The 19410-nt window shown below is 32.9% G+C and overlaps 1 protein-coding gene across 1 annotated transcript in view; it reads left to right on the forward strand.

Moving 5' to 3' along the window:
- Positions 1-13382, forward strand: part of LOC108913972 (protein AF-10) — a 20756-nt gene extending 7374 nt beyond the window's left edge. The window contains exons 7-14 of the mRNA XM_018719644.1: positions 689-1031; positions 1593-1767; positions 1821-2147; positions 2198-2378; positions 3387-3552; positions 3624-3794; positions 3853-4054; positions 12466-13382. Coding sequence (XP_018575160.1) covers positions 689-1031; positions 1593-1767; positions 1821-2147; positions 2198-2378; positions 3387-3552; positions 3624-3794; positions 3853-4054; positions 12466-12472 — 1572 coding nt within the window. The 3' untranslated portion in view covers positions 12473-13382. The remainder of the gene's footprint in view (positions 1-688; positions 1032-1592; positions 1768-1820; positions 2148-2197; positions 2379-3386; positions 3553-3623; positions 3795-3852; positions 4055-12465) is intronic.
- Positions 13383-19410: the final 6028 nt, after the last annotated feature.

Here is a 19410-nt window from a genome sequence, read left to right on the forward strand (position 1 = left end):
GAATTGGTTTGGGTTCTTCTTGATGACGTCTCTTTAAATATAAGGAGAAAATTGTGAATGCAAATAGATGGCGCACCTGCACATTTTTCATATTCAGTGAGAAATTATATAAATCGATAATTAAGTAATAAATGAGTAGGTAAGAATGGTTCATGTCAGTGGCTACCACAGGTGTCCAAACCTCTCGTAATGGACTTCTTTGTTTCGGGCTGTATAAAAATATATCTTGTACACAGTGTTCCACCTACTACTTGCGATGATATGAAGGAAAGGATTAGATATGCATTTGCCACAATCACCCCAAATATTCTAAGGAATGTGAGAATATCATTTGAAGATAGAATAAGATGCTGTATTCAAGAGAATTGTTATCAATTCGAACATCTTAAAATTTTTCTTTGTTCTAAAACTAAAATTTTATTTGTATATTGTATATTTCAAAATATTTTTAAAATGTACTCAACCTACACATAACCACCTAAACAGGTTTCTGTAACATTTGCCATTTGGTCCCTAGCGACCGAGGCGTTACTGGTGGCCCACCCTGTATATATTTTTTTGTAATTTGTGTAACCTTAATAGCAATAAAGCATACCCCAGTAGCGCAGGAAGGCGTTGCTTTTTAACGTTGCATGCTTTGGCAACCTTTTTAATTTGTCTACGCTCTCGATATTTTACATCTTTCCAGGCAAAGGTGGAAACTACACAGTCCATAATAACCAATCAACCAGTGGTTGCCTTAACCTCCATTTCGACTATAAAGGACAGTTCTCCCGTCACGACGTTTGCGGATATAGCGGCCACATCGGACGTTACCCATTCGTCGTTGCCGACACAGTCAATTATTCAGACGGCTCAGACGCAGTCTCAGTCACTAGTCGTGTCTGTTCCTTTAGTAAATACTAGCCTCAGTCCCCATCCATCCATTATTAATCCACCAATTCCTAGTGTGTTACCGGCCGGCCCAATCACACCTGAAAGGAGTAATAGTGTTGGGAGCGCCGAGAGGAGTACATCTGTTATAAGTACGGGTAAGCAGTAAATGCATTTTTTTAATTTTTATTGCGGTGGGGGTTATATAAATACACTTGTGTGCAGTTTTTTTTGCTTTTTTGAGGAAGTTCTTGATTGCACCGAGTTAGAAAAAATAAATCTCGAGAAATGAAGTTCCTAGATTTTGATTAAGTATTACAGTCATCTGTCATTTTGCCAACCATAAAAAATAGGTTTGAATTTGCAATATATACATTCAATTTAATTAATTTTAACATGTATGATTTTTTTATCGGTTGCGTTACTTGGCCAATTTAGGAACTTTATTGGAAAAAACAGATGTTTCCTTGACGAATTGTAATGAAAACGGTTGGAATTCCAACCTGATGTGATATTTTGGTGCAACGGGCAAACATGTCAGTTTTTGCCCATAGACCTCAGTTTTCAAACAATTTTTACCAAGGGGCACAATCATCGAGCATGTGGCATCTTAGTTTATTCAAAAATACTTGATTTTGGAAGCAAATCTGACGAGAGTTACTTACAGCGTTTAATATGTATTGACGGAGCATGCCAAGCATATTTTTGACTATTTTCAGACATAATGACTGGTGGAAACAGTAATCAAGGAATACTGACATCCGAAATGAGTGGAGGCGGCTTGAAGATTACTTACGAGAAACAGGTCGACTCCATCAACACCGAAGTAGACATGGAATTAGAACTGGAACCCTCACCACCCGCAGCAATAGATGTGCCCGTTAAACGCGGAAGGTCGGTAGTGTTATTACTCTCCTTTTTACGATCGATTACTACTTTTTCTTTAGATCTCAGTCTCAGTCAAACGAGAAATCCGAACGTTCAAACCGCGGTAAGCGAAGAAACGGTTCGAATTCAATGGGCGCCACCATGGGTAGTGGCTCCAGCAACACGTTACCCAAACGGACTAGTAGATCTCGACACGTAACCCCGCCTCCTCCCAATCCGCCCGGGGCTTTCGCCGCCATATCTCAGTCGCAGATAAAGGACTCTCCTCCGAGCAGTCCCAGTTCCGAGAGCCAGAGCATCCCCCCAAGTACCAGTAGGGGGCGCACAAAGGGCAGGAAGAGCGCGCCGGCTGCGGTTAATGCTAAAGACAGCAAAGATATTAAATTGTAAGAAACGTCGGCTGGATTTAAATGCGTTTTTGACGATTTTGTTTCAGGTTCCAGAACGGGCTGACGGCTCCGCATATGCTGGGCAACCAGTTAAATCCAAATTCGAATATGCATTCAAAAATGACCGATCATTTGAATTCGGAACTGGAGGCGCACAGCATATTCAATCCCAATGAAAACAATTCTAATTTGGTGGGGCCGCAGCTTCACCATAGGGTGGTGCAGTCGGTAAGTGTTTTTGAAAATAACTTTTAATTTGTGAGAATTTCGCAAGGAAAGAAATAAGAATTTTATAGCACCTATTTTATACCAGCAAATTCAACTGCTTTTGCCGCTATTATTATTATTATTAATTAATAAAATTAATTTGTGGTTTTAAATAATAAAATAATTTGACATACTTGACTGTTGAAAATTTTGTTCACCGACGTGTAAACACATTTGGGCCCGTCTTACTCAGTTTCTACGAACTAACACAAATATTGTTGTAGCTCACCATAACACAAATGCTTCCCCATAATACAAATGTTGTTTTGCTTCACCATAAATTAAAACGATATCCATCAACTCCGAGTTGCTATACACGTAAGCCATTTTTTTCACTAACTACTAAAAAACTATTGTAAACACTATCATAACACCACAGATAACAGGTAAACACTATTGCAATGACGATTGTAAAATCTTATTTCAATATTGGGAGTCGCTGAGGCCATGTGGTTCTCCACGCGTATTGTAAATGATGCTAAAAACTACAGTTGTCCAGCTATGTAATGGTTGAAAGTACTTGTACTACAACTACAATAATTTTTTTCTCAGAAACTTGAATCACCTTGTATAATCGCTCGATACTATTAATGAGCCATACGTAATTGAGAAAGATAATGTAATTTTTACATGAAACGTAGCCAAATATTCCTCAAATTAATTAATCAATAAATCCGGAACACATGTTACTTTACTTTATGTGATAATAATTCCATTTTTAGCTATACAAATTTTAATTTTGTTAGTGATAAATTAATACTTTATTGGTTTTGAGAAGAAACTTTTTATATGCGAGTTTGTGAAATTCAAGATCGAGACTTGACAAAATAAAAAAAATTACAGTAACAGTTAGTTTAATTATAGTTTACTTCTCCAAACATCACCTTATTTTATGCGAAAACATGATAATTGAATAAAATTAACATTTTTTGTTTTTTTTTTGCAAAATAACCTAATTTTCCCATTTAGGCAAGAGCGAGTAGTACAGGTTCTAGTACAACATCAGGCGGTAGCGGTCTATCGTCAATGCTGGGTGGCGGCGGCGGTAACATTCCTCAAACTCTAGACCAACTCTTAGAAAGACAGTGGGAGCAAGGCTCGCAGTTCTTGATGGAGCAGGCTCAGCATTTCGACAGTAAGTGTATGACTTCATGAAATACACAAACTGTTTTTTGTAAACGATGTTCCACACTGAGTTTTTTCCAGTCGCTTCATTGCTGTCCTGTCTGCACCAGTTGAGAGCGGAGAATTTGAGACTGGAAGAGCACGTGGCTTCCTTGCTGCAACGGAGGGATCATCTATTAGCGGTTAACGCGAGATTAGCGATACCTCTCACCGGACAACCCGCTGCGCCTCAGTCCAATCATCCCCATACTGGTATTTTAGGCCCCTGTAAGGTTTTTCCACGTAACGCAAGTTTACGATTTTTTTGCAGTGAATAACATCCATCCGTCGGTTGCCGCTAGTCATGGAGACGTAGCAAGGTCGTCCAGGCATTCTGGAAGCAACTCGGGATACCCTAGTCACCCTCAGGGATCTGCTCAACACCCGCCGGTTGAAAACGGCCTGCCGCCCGAGGCTTACCCCCAAAATCCTCATAGGAGTCCCGCGGGAAGTCAACCGAGTCCGACGGTGAGGTAAGTACTGAAATTTATCACTTTGACGTATACGCACTAGGGTCAGTTCTAATTCGTCCAAGTCAGGGTCATCCTAGTTTTTTTTTAAGTGTAAACATAAAGAAAGTAAAGGAAAAGGAAAAATATAGAAACATTCTTAAAAATATTTTCTGGTATAACTTATTTTAGTTGCTTTCGGGTATATGTTGAAAGAAATGAGTGCACAATTTCGTTATTGTTTGCAGAAAGTGATTTGTTCTATGTCGAGAGGCATAACCATAAAAATTTTAGGATAAGGCTGATAGCAATGATAACTATTGGCATTTGTAATCTTGGTTACATTTAGCAGGCAGAAAAGTCGGCGAACAGTTGTGTGAAATTCTGATAAAATGACGTGCTACCAAACCGCTACATTGAATTTCATCAAATAGCGGTTGCCATGTTTAGTAGCATGTTTGTATACGCTCTACCCCACTATCCTGATCTGTCTTCTGTCCTTTGTCAATTTGTTTGTATTTATCTTTAATATTCATTTTTTAATTTAAAATCGGATCAAAACAGTTTAAAATGATATGCTATAATACCGCTACATCGAATTTCATTGAATATCGATCATTATTTTTGGTAACATATATGCTCTACCCCACAAACCTGCTCTGTTTTCTGCCATTTGTGTTTAATTATCTTTGATATTCATTCTTAAATTTGAAAATGGATCAAAACAGAGTTTAAAACGATGTGTTACCAAACCGCTATATTGAATAGTGGTCGCTGTTTTAGTAGTATGTTTTATATACGCTCTATCCCACACACCTGCTCTATCTTCTGTCATTTGTCAGTTTGTTTATTTATGTTTGATATTCATTCTCGAATTTGAAAATGCATCAATAAACAGTTTAAAATGATGTGCTATCAATCCGCTACAGTTTCATCGAATAGCAGTCATCCTTTTTGCGAATATAGGTATGCTCTACCCCACAAACCTGTTCTGTTTTCTGTCATTTGTGTCTAATTACCTTTGACATTCATTCTTAAATTTGAAAATGGATCAAAACACAGTTTAAAATGATGAAATGATGAAATCGCTACATCGAATTTCATCAAATAGCGGTCGCCATTTTTAGAAGCATGTTTTATACCGGGTGTCCCATTTTAAAAAATAATACGTGAATATCTTATGGGCTTAATGAAAAAAATTTTCAAATAAAAGTTGTAGGGTTTTGAGGAGGACATCTAATGGTGACCTTGACCATGACCTTCAAGGTCAAATTGATTTTTTCAAATGGAAACATTTGACACCAGAAATGAAAATAGAAAATTTTACATCCATCTATGACCTTGATCATGACCTTCAAGGGCATTTGAAGGTCATTTTAGTTTTTTGTTGCAAAATTCATTTCCGTCTTGCCGAATAGTGTACTCGGGAGTTCTCGAGGGCGCTGATCGCAAATATGGCCGACCAATTTTTGGTAATCATTTTTACTATTCATATGGATAACACTTTGAAAATGCTTCAACCTATCCGCCGTATCGGATTTAACTATTACATACTAAATTCTGAGCTAGCCCGAGTTCAAAAACATTTGAATAAAAAATGCATGCCGCAAAGGGTTAATGGGTATTCTGGAAAATTATGGCGAGCCCCACATATCAAAAAGAAAAATATGAACAAGATTAAAGATTTGCCTGCAAAATACTAGAATGACCTTCAAATGACTTTTGAAACTTACGGTCATGATCAAGGTTATATCTGGAAGAAAAATTCTCCGCATTTTCTATTTTAGTCTGAAAAATACCAGTTTCTATTTGAAAAATTAACTTGACCTTGAAATAACCGTGAAGGTCAATGTCATAGATGGATGTGAAATGGCCCGCTCTTCTCATTTCTGGTCTCAAAAATAGAATTTTGAAACAAAAACTGAAATGACCTTGAAGGTCATGGTCAAAGTCATAGTCGGATGTAAAATTTTCTGCTTTTTTCATTTCTGGTGTCAAAAATATGTGTTTCCATTTGAACAAATCAACTTGATGTTGAAGTGACCTTGAAGGTCATGGTCAAGGTCCCCCTCATAACCCTACAACTTTTATTTGAAAAATTTTTTCATTAAGCCCTTAACTTAAGAGATACACACGTGTATTTTTTAAAATGGGACACCCGGTATATGCCCTATATCACAAGCCTGCTCTGGACTGTCTTTATAGTCATTCTTAAATTTGAAAATGGACTAATAACAGTTTAAAATGATGTGCTACGAAACCGCTACATCAAATTTCATCTACTCGTGGCTGCCATTTTTAGGCATGTGTGCTCATTTTTTAATGTCCCCATAAAAGAAGGTGTAAAGGGTTTAAGTCAGGAGAATACGGTGGCTATGCTACCGATCCACCACTGTGCTTCCTCAACTTTGTTAAGGTAATCTTCAATATCTTTTTGAAAATTAACAAGGGAACCATCGTGCAAGAACCATATTTGTTGTGAATCTTCCAGAAATCCAAGCGGATCATTTAGAAGAAATTAGAGATACCGTCCACTCAATTTGGCAGTATGAACAATTCAGTTGATTTTCGAGTTTCCAGACGTGAACATTATATCATATTAATCGGGAATTTTGAGCATAAGGTTTTTGTTAATAATCTAGAGAAATTTTGACGCGAATTCTGTCTCATTTGAGACAGTTGAAAACAAAAAGTTAGCATTATATGATGTAATCTTAATAAAACTCGTTTTATTTGTAGTGTGACCGTGACTTTCGCATTTTGGTACTGACCCTAATACATACATGTGCAATCCAGAATGATATAAGAACTAGGAATATTGCTCGCTTGAAAGGAAAAATGACAAATTTACGAAACAATAACAAAAACTTTGATTAATTTTAAAATTGTCGTCAGTTTTATTATTTTTACGTGCAGTAATTTCATAAGCCGGCAGATGACTTAGCAAAAACTAGATTGTCATTTGTTCCTGTCACGGCCGACTAGATAATCGTCCTAGTTTCCGCCTCGAGATGGGTTAATGTGGAATGTTCTAATGATTTTAGACATTCGCCGGCAGGAGCGTACCCGAATAGTGGGCTGCACCGACAAAATGCAGACACTAGCGGACGTTCTGCACCCCGACCTCAGCCTTATCCGGTGTACGATAGGCCGGGGCCTTCATCGCAACAGGTATTTCCTTCGATAATCAGTTTAAGGACGGTTGTTTGACACATTGCTTGAGGGAATGCCTTAGTTATTACGATACACACACACGCACACAGTCATACACATGGAATACCTTAGAATTAGTCTCGTTATTTGAAAAAAAAATTACGATTTCTGAAGACAACTCTTACTTTAGAGCAGTCGACAATTTGTACTGTGGGATGTTTCAGACTCAACTTACCGTAGAACATCAAAAGATAAAAAAATTTTCTGTGAAATATAAATCTTTATTTTTTAGAAATAAATTATTTTTAATACTTCTAAGAGTAATTGACGTATTTGAAATTTGATAGTAATATATTTTGGAGAGATCTAAATATCCTGATGTAATTAATTTTTTAATACTGAGCGTTTGTTACTCTGCAACCTAGGAATATTTTAGATCACAAGTTTCTTCTAAAAGTTGTAAAGCATAAAATTCTGCATAAAAATGGTCTCTAATCCAATTTTTTATACAAAATTTTTATTTAGNTGTCATTTGTCAGTTTGTTTATTTATGTTTGATATTCATTCTCGAATTTGAAAATTGATCAATAAACAGTTTAAAATGATGTGCTATCAATCCGCTACATCTAATTTCATCGAATAGCAGTCATTCTTTTTGCTAATACACATATAGGTATGCTCTACCTTTGACATTCATTCTTAAATTTGAAAATGGATCAAAACACAGTTTAAAATGATGAAATGATGAAATCGCTACATCGAATTTCAGCAAACAGCGGTCGTCATTTTTAGACGCATGTTTTATACCGGGAATCCCATTTTAAAAAATACACGTGAATATCTTAAGTTAAGGGCTTAATGAAAAAAAATTTCAAATAAAAGTTGTAGGGTTATGAGGGGGATCTGATATACTGAGAGATATACACGTGTATTTTTTAAAATGGGGCACCCAGTATATGCCCTATGTCACAAGCCTGCTCTGGACTGTGTTTATTAGTCATTCTTAAATTTGAAAATGGACTAAAAACAGTTTAAAATGATGTGCTACGAAACCGCTACATCAAATTTCATTGAATATCGATCATTATTTTTGGTAACATATGCTCTACCCCACAAACCTGTTCTGTTTTCTGCCATTTGTGTTTAATTATCTTTGATATACATTCTTAAATTTGAAAATGGATCAAAACACAGTTTAAAACGATGTGTTACCAAACCGCTATATCGAATTTCATCAAATAGCGGTCACTATTTTAGTAGTATGTTTTATATACGCTCTATCCCACACACCTGCTCTATCTTCTGTCATTTGTCAGTTTGTTTATTTATGTTTGATATTCATTCTCGAATTTGAAAATTGATCAATAAACAGTTTAAAATGATGTGCTATCAATCCGCTACATCTAATTTCATCGAATAGCAGTCATTCTTTTTGCTAATACACATATAGGTATGCTCTACCTTTGACATTCATTCTTAAATTTGAAAATGGATCAAAACACAGTTTAAAATGATGAAATGATGAAATCGCTACATCGAATTTCAGCAAACAGCGGTCGTCATTTTTAGACGCATGTTTTATACCGGGAATCCCATTTTAAAAAATACACGTGAATATCTTAAGTTAAGGGCTTAATGAAAAAAAATTTCAAATAAAAGTTGTAGGGTTATGAGGGGGATCTGATATACTGAGAGATATACACGTGTATTTTTTAAAATGGGGCACCCAGTATATGCCCTATGTCACAAGCCTGCTCTGGACTGTGTTTATTAGTCATTCTTAAATTTGAAAATGGACTAAAAACAGTTTAAAATGATGTGCTACGAAACCGCTACATCAAATTTCATCTACTCGTGGCTGCCATTTTTAGGCATGTGTGCTCATTTTTTAATGTCCCCATAAAAGAAGGTGTAAAGGGTTTAAGTCAGGAGAATACGGTGGCTATGCTACCGATCCACCACTGTGCTTCCTCAACTTTGTTAAGGTAATCTTGAATATCTTTTTGAAAATTAACAAGCGAACCATCGTGCAAGAACCATATTTGTTGTGAATCTTCCAGAAATCCAAGCCGATCATTTTGAAGAAATTAGAGGTACCGTCCACTCAATTTGGCAGTATGAACATTTCAGTTGATTTTCGAATTTCCAGACATGAACATTATATCATATTAATCGGGAATTTTGAGCATAAGGTTTTTGTTAATAATCTAGAGAAATTTTGACGCGAATTCTGTCTCATTTGAGACAGTTGAAAACAAAAAGTTAGCATTATATGATGTAATCTTAATAAAACTCGTTTTATTTGTAGTGTGACCGTGACTTTCGCGTTTTGGTACTGACCCTAATACATACATGTGCAATCCAGAATGATATAAGAACTAGGAATATTGCTCGCTTGAAAGGAAAAATGACAAATTTACGAAACAATAACAAAAACTTTGATTAATTTTAAAATTGTCGTCAGTTTTATTATTTTTACGTGCAGTAATTTCATAAGCCGGCAGATGACTTAGCAAAAACTAGATTGTCATTTGTTCCTGTCACGGCCGACTAGATAATCGTCCTAGTTTCCGCCTCGAGATGGGTTAATGTGGAATGTTCTAATGATTTTAGACATTCGCCGGCAGGAGCGTACCCGAATAGTGGGCTGCACCGACAAAATGCAGACACTAGCGGACGTTCTGCACCCCGACCTCAGCCTTATCCGGTGTACGATAGGCCGGGGCCTTCATCGCAACAGGTATTTCCTTCGATAATCAGTTTAAGGACGGTTGTTTGACACATTGCTTGAGGGAATGCCTTAGTTATTACGATACACACACACGCACACAGTCATACACATGGAATACCTTAGAATTAGTCTCGTTATTTGAAAAAAAAATTACGATTTCCGAAGACAACTCTTACTTTAGAGCAGTCGACAATAACTACTGTGGGATGTTTCATACTCAACATACCGTAGAACATCAAAAGATAACAAAAATTTCTGTGAAATATAAATCTATTTTTTAGAAAAGAATTATTTTTAATATTTCTAAGAGTAATTGACGTATTTGAAATTTGATAGTAATATATTTTGGAGAGATCTAAATATCCTGATGTAATTAATTTTTTAATACTGAGCGTTTGTTACTCTGCAACCTAGGAATATTTTAGATCACAAGTTTCTTCTAAAAGTTGTAAAGCATAAAATTCTGCATAANTAAATATCGTGATAGATATCAATGATATATATCGAATATATATCATTGATATATATCATGCCAACCTTGTTAGAAATACAGTGAAAATCGATTATCCCTTCAAGGGACCGTAATAAGCTTTCTCTTTTGCTTCCTTGCATTAGTTTCTCCGCTTTTTAATCTTTACATTATACAGGGTGTTTGTAAATAAGTGCGAAATATTTTAGGGGGTGGTTGTCGAAGTTATTTTGTGAAAAAAAGTTCATATAAACTTAGGTCAAAATATGCTTCGTTTTAGAGATACAGAGTTTAAATTTTAATTTTTTATTTATTTTTATTAATTATTTCAAAGAGGTTTAAAGATACTGACTCGAAATGTGAAAAATGCTTTGGAGGTATAAATGTACATTTTCTGGGGTGATCCGAATATTTCTACTTGCACCTTTAAATAAAACATTAACAAAACCTACAATAAAATATGTTCAATTTTTTTCCTCAAAAACGGTGCATCCTACGAAAAAAATTGAAAAGACCAATTTCATTCAGAATTAATGGCGGATTTCTAAAAAAATATCAACACGAAAAAGTCAGTGGCGTAGCATTTTTTTTATTAAAAAAGGTTGTGGCATTCTCGCACGAACACCACTGGTGCAAGTAATCCTTCCAAAGTGTTTTTCTAATTTCGAGTCCATCTTTAAAATTCTGAAATAAGGAATAAAAATAAATTAAAAATTAAAATTTAAACACTATCTCGGAAATGAGGCATATTTCGACCTATGTTTATATGAACTATGAATATTATATGAACTATGAATTTTTTCACAAAATAACTTCAGCAGCCACCTGATAAAATATTTCGCACTTATTTATAAACACCTTGTATGTGATTTTTCTTCTTTATTAAACAATTTCCTCTTCGACATCTTGATAGAAAGTGGTAATTAATAGACGTAGTAACCGGTGTCAAAAGCGTGAATGCCGGCGAGGCGTGCGGTAGAGCGGTGCATTGGTTTTAAGGCCGTATTGGTCATTATAACCGACAGATTCTATGGTAAATGTATATAAATTGCGTCGCTAAATCCGGAATGTCGTTGTAAACGGTGTCGTTGAAAACAGTCTTTTTAATATGGTATTTCTATAGGATTAAATCGGGACTTCCAAATTCCGTTATATCCAATATGTCGTATAAAGCAGTTGTTATAACCAATTTTCACTGTATTTCATTTTATAAATTTCTAACACCTTTTTTCTTGAAATCACTTACAATAGACCTATATGTTCACACAAAAAAATCAAATTTTTTTTATTCTACTAGTTCTCTAGGCTTTGTGGTATATTATTTTGAAACATCCTATGTATCTAAAAGTTTTTAGTGCATTTTCAAACGTAATTTAAATGATGATTTACTTCATTGTTTGCTACCAGTTTGCATAATTCAAAATTTTCTAAAAATAATTTTAGTTACTCAATTTCAATTACAATTTTTTTTTTTTATATAAATCCTGATTTAATACCGAAGAAAACAAATTTTATGAGAGGTTCTCTAGATATCCATTTCTTTTCGTACTTTTGTTTGGTAATAATATGTTCTCATAGGTTTTACAATATTTAAAGCTTTTTTAACTTCTAATTATTTTGTTAATTTGCTTTTTTATCTTCTCACTTTGCAAAAATAATTATTTCAGGAAATTAATTAAATTTGCTTACAATTAGTAATGTATCATGCAAAAGTATTAATTTTTTAAAAAACAGTTTTGTTTTTCTTTGAATTCGTTGCTTCGTCTACATTGGCATAAAAATATGACGATTTTAAAATACCACGTTGAAAATTCATACAAAAACAATTGTGTTTTTACAAAATTATTTTGCACAGCCCTGTCGTTCTCTGTCATTTTGTTAATTTCCTACAGTTGGTTTAAAAAACTCCATTATTATTGAGTTTTTGAAATATAATTAGGAAAGACACTCCCAAAACTTCCAGACACCCTGCATAATTGTTCAACACGAGTACCTACTAAGGGTAATTAATTGTAAAATATTCCATAACAATTAAAAATAAGGGTTCAGGTAATCGATATAAGGCGTTTGATGTGCTTTCAGATGGTAATTCGGAGGGATCGCCCAGATAGGGACCCGGATATCCACCATCACAATTCATCCAAACCTAGCTGAAATAGCGTTCTGGATCCCACCTTTAGCATAACTAGACTTCTTGACTTGCATTGACAAATCATCGAGATAAGTTAAATTTGTGTTCTACTTAGTTTAACAAACAAAAAAAAATGAGTAATCAGTAGAGATGTGAGTGATTGTAAAGCAAGTTTGACGTGTATAGTTACGGATATTAAGATTCTTGACGGATTTGTATTTAGAAAATGCGAATGTGAACGATGCGCTTGAAGATGAAATCTAAATATTAGGGGTAGATTGAAGGAGAAAATGTAATATTGTCATTTATCGACAATTTTTTTAGTGAAAACGTAAATCTGGCAGAACTAAATTACCATTTTTAAGGAGTGTTACCATAAAAATGGGAAGTGGTGATATGAAATGTAAAGTACGAATGGTAAAAAAGCAATAATGGAAAAATAAAAAAAGACAAGTAAATATAAAAAATGATCAGTAGTATTTCTTACATATTCGACTAGTTTAATTTGTTTGATAATTACATAAGCATTTGTATGGTCTATTGGTGTGATATTATTATACAAGGTGCCCCAGAAATAATTGCCAAAATTTTAACCACATGTCTACCAGAAGCAACAAATTTTATTTTATAAAGTTTTTTGAAAGCACGTTTTTATCCAGTATTAATTGTCCATTAAAATAACGCTGTCTAGCTGCCTATGGATATAAAAAATAAACAATGTATGCAAATATTTTATGGGATACTTCACTTCAAACTTTTCACCAATCGTGATAATAAATACTCATGACACAGAGATTGAGAGATATGATATTGTGCATGTCCACAGACCACCTAGACTGGCTTATAGAGCGACTTTGGTGAAAACACTTTGGAGCCTGATTTCAAGCCCAGCGCTCAGTCGTGTCCTAGCATTTGACGTGTACACATCACTGTGATTTCGATAATTAGACGTTTTATCATGGGCAAGTGTATTGTAAAACATTGTATAAATAGAAGTGATCGAGTTGGTGAAGAGAAGCGAAAAGTTTCCTTCTTTAGGTAAGTAAAAAAAAGGAATATATAAAAAGTAAATATGTATGCCATTTTTCGGTTAACGTCACAAGTTTCCAGGGTTAGCTTTATAATTTTGTTCGCCCACATAGTGTAGTGATTAACGTGATATTGTTATTATAAAATAATGAATGAATTACTGTAAAATATTTTTAGTAATTATTTACTTTATGCGAGTCTTACATTTTTATGAAATTTTACCAATTCCTGTCATTTCGAGATAGCTGAAAATTAATTAAATATTTTTTTCAATTAAAAAAATCACAAACAAAACTAATTTCAGATTCAGTATTCGTACAGTCAATTAATTTTTCTTATGTTCAGTCTCTGTTTGACAAGTATCAAAAACTTGCTTCACGCAAACGTTATAACTTCGTAGTAAATACACTTATACTGATAAAATTTTGTTTGATCACTCGGAAGGCCTACCAGTACGTAGTTCCGGTGTCCACACATAAATGGCGTCACACAGTTCGTTACAATAAAATTAGCCTTAAGGAGGTTTATTGGGTACGTCTAAAGTCAAATGAAAGTTTCTGTAGTGACTAAAGTGGTAAGTCTTTAGATTTGGCAACGTTGCACTTGGATGGCAGCGGCTCGGCGTTCACTCACTCACGTTCGATCATTCTGTTTGTTTGGATGCCTAAGCTTGAAATTTATATCATGGTACACCTGCGAATTCAAATAATACGCTACGTCGAGAACCGCGGCGGGCGTTGCCGCTATCACGCTTATGGAGGTTAAGTTAGTCGATGACAGCGGTTTGAAGGAGAATTATTATAAATTATGTATCTTACAAGTCCCTAATCGATTTCTACGAGCTGTCATATGGTTCCTTAGATATCGGTTTCCTATTTATACAAGTTGATGTGGAAACTGTTCGTCAATTGTTGCGCATTCTAAGTGGAAAGACCAAAAAAATCTGCATTCTCATAAGATTTCATACTAAATTATTAAAAATTATTTTATTAATATCTCGTCTCTTAGGTATCCAAACTATCATAGTTTTTTTTTGAGGATTTTCTTCAAATTAATAAGCTTATATTAATTTTTTATGAATATTTGTCAATTCCATATTAGATAAACCTCCTTAAAACTTGATAGCCAGACTGTGTAAATATATCATTTACCAAAAATGTATTGGATTTGTTTTTGGCATTTTAAAACATCGGATTATTCGTAATCTTCAGAAGTTGCAAAAAAAATAAGAATCGCCAAATGATTGGTAAGGCAGTGGTACAATTTTTGCTAAAGTAAAGAATCCAAGAAAGATCCTGAAAAAGTTGCACAAGAATTATCGAACAATGTTGATAATACTGAAGGTATGAAATTATTTAGATTTGAAGACCATTTTTTATTTGACACGTAACCATAAACTATTAGCATACATTTTATTAATCACTATCCATGTGACATTATAGGCCAAGTGAATCGATTTTAGTTCACGGAAATATAATATTTCCTAGTCTTTTTATAATGGTAAATACTAGTACCAATTAGTTCCCATTTCTGTGCTTTTTTTTTGTTCATAACAAAATAGTTTTAAAAAATTATATTAAAAGACCAGGTTTTCGAACAAAATTATTATTAAATAAAATTTGTTGCCTTTAATGCATGATTAAAATTGTAACATTTATGTCTGGTACATCTGTATATTTACGATCTTTTTTATTTAGTTCTTCAGACTTCTGTAAAATATGTTTACAAAACATTAACTAAATTAATCTATGCACAATTTTAAATTTATCTTGACCTTTTTGTTCTGGATATGGGACATCTATTTACTACTGATATTAGTGTTTGTGTTCACCCTAATTATGCTATATCACTGCCATATTTTTTAAGTGGATGATTTCAATATCAGAATGTAAAATAACAGACGTAAATAACTTTAGATTTGCTTATATCTTCCTTCAAGATATTGTTTAAAAAGCAACACGCAATATTAAACTACCATTTTTTATAACATTAAGGATTATACGATTTTGCTCAATATTTATAAATATTGCAATATATGTTATATATTATAATTGTAAAGAGGGTTGTGTACAAAATATTTTTTGTACTTTTATGTTCTAGTCAAGTTCTATTGATGAAGTTATAACGTATTCTTAGTCTATTTTTTTTTTGATGAACAGGATACCAAAAAATTAATTATCGTTTATATTTCAATCTTGAAGTTTTTATTAAATTGAAAATTTAATCAAAGATTTAATAACTTGCTATATTTTTCTTATTTTTTACTTGATACACCTAAGCAAATGTATTATGTATTTATTAATTTTGACAGATACGGAAGTTCTTTTTAAAACGAGGTATTATTGTTGTGTTGGAAAAAATCAAAGGTATGGGTTTTAAAAAATATTGCTTCTGTACAATTAAGAACTGCCCGAGTGGAGGATACTAAATTGCTCTTAACTTTTTTCTCTTTATTGCCATTTTTTACAATTTGGAATTTGGATAATTGTTATTTATATTACTAAGTTGTGACATTAAGGTTATTCAAAATAAAAAGTTATGAACAGGTAAAAACTTACTTTGCTTACAATTGATTTTGTACTTAATTTTTTTTTTATTAATAATAGAATTTAGATGACATTTTGATTTGCATACAAAATTAAGGAAAAATTCATGTTTTCAAAACTTATTATTGGAAAAAAATTTGGGAAATTTCTGAATAACGAAAGAAAAATTAAAAAAAAAGACATGTTTAGACCGAAAACCTAGAGCCACTGACAGTGGAGGCGACTAGAATGACATAGATTTAGTTAAACTCAGGGATAACAACTAACCTTAATACAAATATCATTTTAATATAAAGTTACTCGAGTTGCCAGTAACTCAAGCCATACTAGTGTAGAAAGAAGTTGTAAATAGTTGCAAATCTGTTTTAGTTTTACTCTCTTTACGTTAAAGCAAATAATGGAATTCTTTTTTGTAAAAAATCAGTCTTAAAAATAGAATTAGTTTTGTAAACTGAATACATAACAAATCCCTATATTTTTCGCGACTATTTTCGGGATTTTTTGTACTTTTATAAAATAGACACCTAGACTAAGAGTAACGAATGAGATGAGTGGTGCGTAATGTTATTTTGAACATTGTACATTTTGTATCATTCTTTTGTTTTGTTTTGTAATATAGGTATTTGTAAAAAATATTATATTATTTAACCCCTCCTTTCGTATTTCGTGAATTTATAAAAAAGTTGCAAAAAAGTTTTGAATTATACAGGGTGTCCCAAAATTACCTAAGTCTAATTTATCTGTTAGAACTGTTCAAAATATGAAAAAAGTTATGGACATGTATCAGGAAACGCTTAGCATGAGATAAAGTGTTTAAATTCCTGAAAATGTTTCTTGAAATTTTTAGAACGCCTCAAGATAAACAAAAATTTACATTGGTATTTCCCTCTTTAAGCTTTAGAAAACAGTAAAACTTTACGCAAAGATTGATTTCAATTTAAAATTATCGATTTTCAAGTACGAATAATTTAAATTTGATAGTCTTTTGGGTGAATAAAACAGAATTTTTATAATTTTTCGGGAACAATTAAATAGTAAGACATTTTTTTGTCCAAAAAAAATTTTAAAGTTCTAATTCAATAAAATGATATCTAGCCTCTCCTCCAAGTTTGAAATCCCCCTCCTGAATTTATCGTTTTATCTTACATTAGATAATAAGTGAAATACCTGTGTAATTTTTGGTTTGTTTATCTTTAGGCATTTTGAATGCTTTTAAAAAAATGTTTTCCGGCATTTAGCTGTCTCAGAAACAAGCTCTTCTAGATTCAAGTTTATGGGAATTTTTTTTAACTGACTACTCTGCAAACTAATGTCCTCATCAGTATTGAATTATATCTGCAATATTTAATAATCATCATTCGTCAATAGAACCACCAGACATATACCGTTTGAGTTCTCATCATTTCTAGGGTATTTCAGAAATAAATTCAAAAACTTAACCTATTAAAACATCTCAAAAACTAAAAGGTTTTTGAAAAAAAAGGTGTGCATCACACCGGATGTTAACGATGAAGTGCATGGGGACTCGTAGGATTTATATGGACTGTTTCTCGAATCGTCGCATACCAGATAGGGGCAGATTTGTTCATGTTCCTTAGTAGACCAAGAAATAAAGGTGAAAAATCATCGAGAAATGGTGAAAATTACTGGGCGTGATTTTATTGTTGGAAAGTCTCGGGAATAATAATACAAGAGGTGTCTCATCTCGTGGGTCATGAAAAAAGTATAGTGTCATTGTTTTTTTATCAACAAATAGGTCAAAAATTCGTCATTTTTCGTTCTACACGTTATTGTAAAAAATGTTTAACAGACGATTTGATCTAGAGAAACTTAGTCATAACCCTGCCCCCGGAATAGCCATTTGAAAAATGGGCCTTTTTGCAAAAATGAAAAATAAATGAAATTTTGCAAAAACTATTTGACCGATCGAGCTCATCTCTTAAGGATATAAAAACTCACATTTTGGGAAAGTTTGGTAAGATTTTATTAATTATTTACAAAGTTATTAACAATTAAAGAAAACGCACTTTTTCTGTTTAATTTTGCAATAAATTTTTGTTTATAAAGCAATTTTAACTTATAAAGTCTTATTTTAAAGATGAGTTTCTCTAGATCAAATCGTCTGTTGAACATTTTTTGCTAAGATTAATAGTTTTTTTTTACAAGAACGAAAAATGACGAATTTTTGACCTATTTGTTGATAAAAACAATGACGCTATACTTTTTTCATGACCCACGAGATGAGACGCCTCTCCTATTATCATTCCCAAGACTTTCCAACAATAAAATCATACCCAGTAACTAATAAATTTCAAAATGTTTTCTCTTCTGATCATGGCCGGCCCGTTCACTGGACTCAATTCCATGTGACTTTTATTTATAGGGTCTTTAAAACAAATATTCCACAGCAATTAATACATTGAGGAACTACAACAACTACAATAGTGAATAGAAAATCCCACCAGAATAATTACAATAATCTAGTAGAGTGAAAAAAAGTCAATGCTATGTACAATTAATCCTTGACAGCAACGGAGGACATTTTGAACATTTGTTGTAACTTTATTTAGTAAAATAAGTGTGAACCTGCTGCAATAACAATGCTGATTCCTTTTTGGTGAGTAACAAGTTTATTTTTTACTTTACTAGTTTGTAATAAATATTATTTTTCAATAGTAACCGAATTCATTCTGCACCCTTTTATTTATTACCTTAAAAAAGTACATTACCTACCTTAAACCCAAGAACTTTTTAAAAAAATATTAGACAAAAGTTGACACTTTTGATGAGTTATATGTGGTTAAAATTTTGCCATATATTTCGGGGACACCCTGTATGTATAGATTTATTAAAATTTAATAAAGATGAAACATGAGGTAACAAATGTAAACCTTGAACCTTGGAATATGTATGAAGTAATAGCGATGATAATCAATTTCTTTGTTATTTATAAAAACAAGAAAATATTAAAATACATAATCGTAAGCAATAACTTTTCCAAGTAACTACATATATGTACAAACATAATATTTTAATTTGAAAACAAACATCCAGTATTGTTCATTTATTTATAAATTAATACTAATACAAATGTATTTCTAATTTATAGTCTTGTTTGATAAAATTTAAAAGCAAATTTTATTTAAGATAAATTATTGTCTTTGATATCTGGTTTGTTTGCTATGTTCTAAATTTATTGCATTTTTTGTAGTACAAAATTAACAACCCATGCTAGGAATATAATCAAAATTCGTTCAGAATGGATATGCTCATCATTAATGACTCACCCTGTAATTACTAATAATTAGATAACAGATTGCG

Source organism: Anoplophora glabripennis, unplaced genomic scaffold (genome assembly GCF_000390285.2).
Source record: "Anoplophora glabripennis isolate ALB-LARVAE unplaced genomic scaffold, Agla_2.0 scaffold665, whole genome shotgun sequence".
Classification (NCBI taxonomy): Eukaryota; Metazoa; Arthropoda; class Insecta; order Coleoptera; family Cerambycidae; genus Anoplophora; species Anoplophora glabripennis.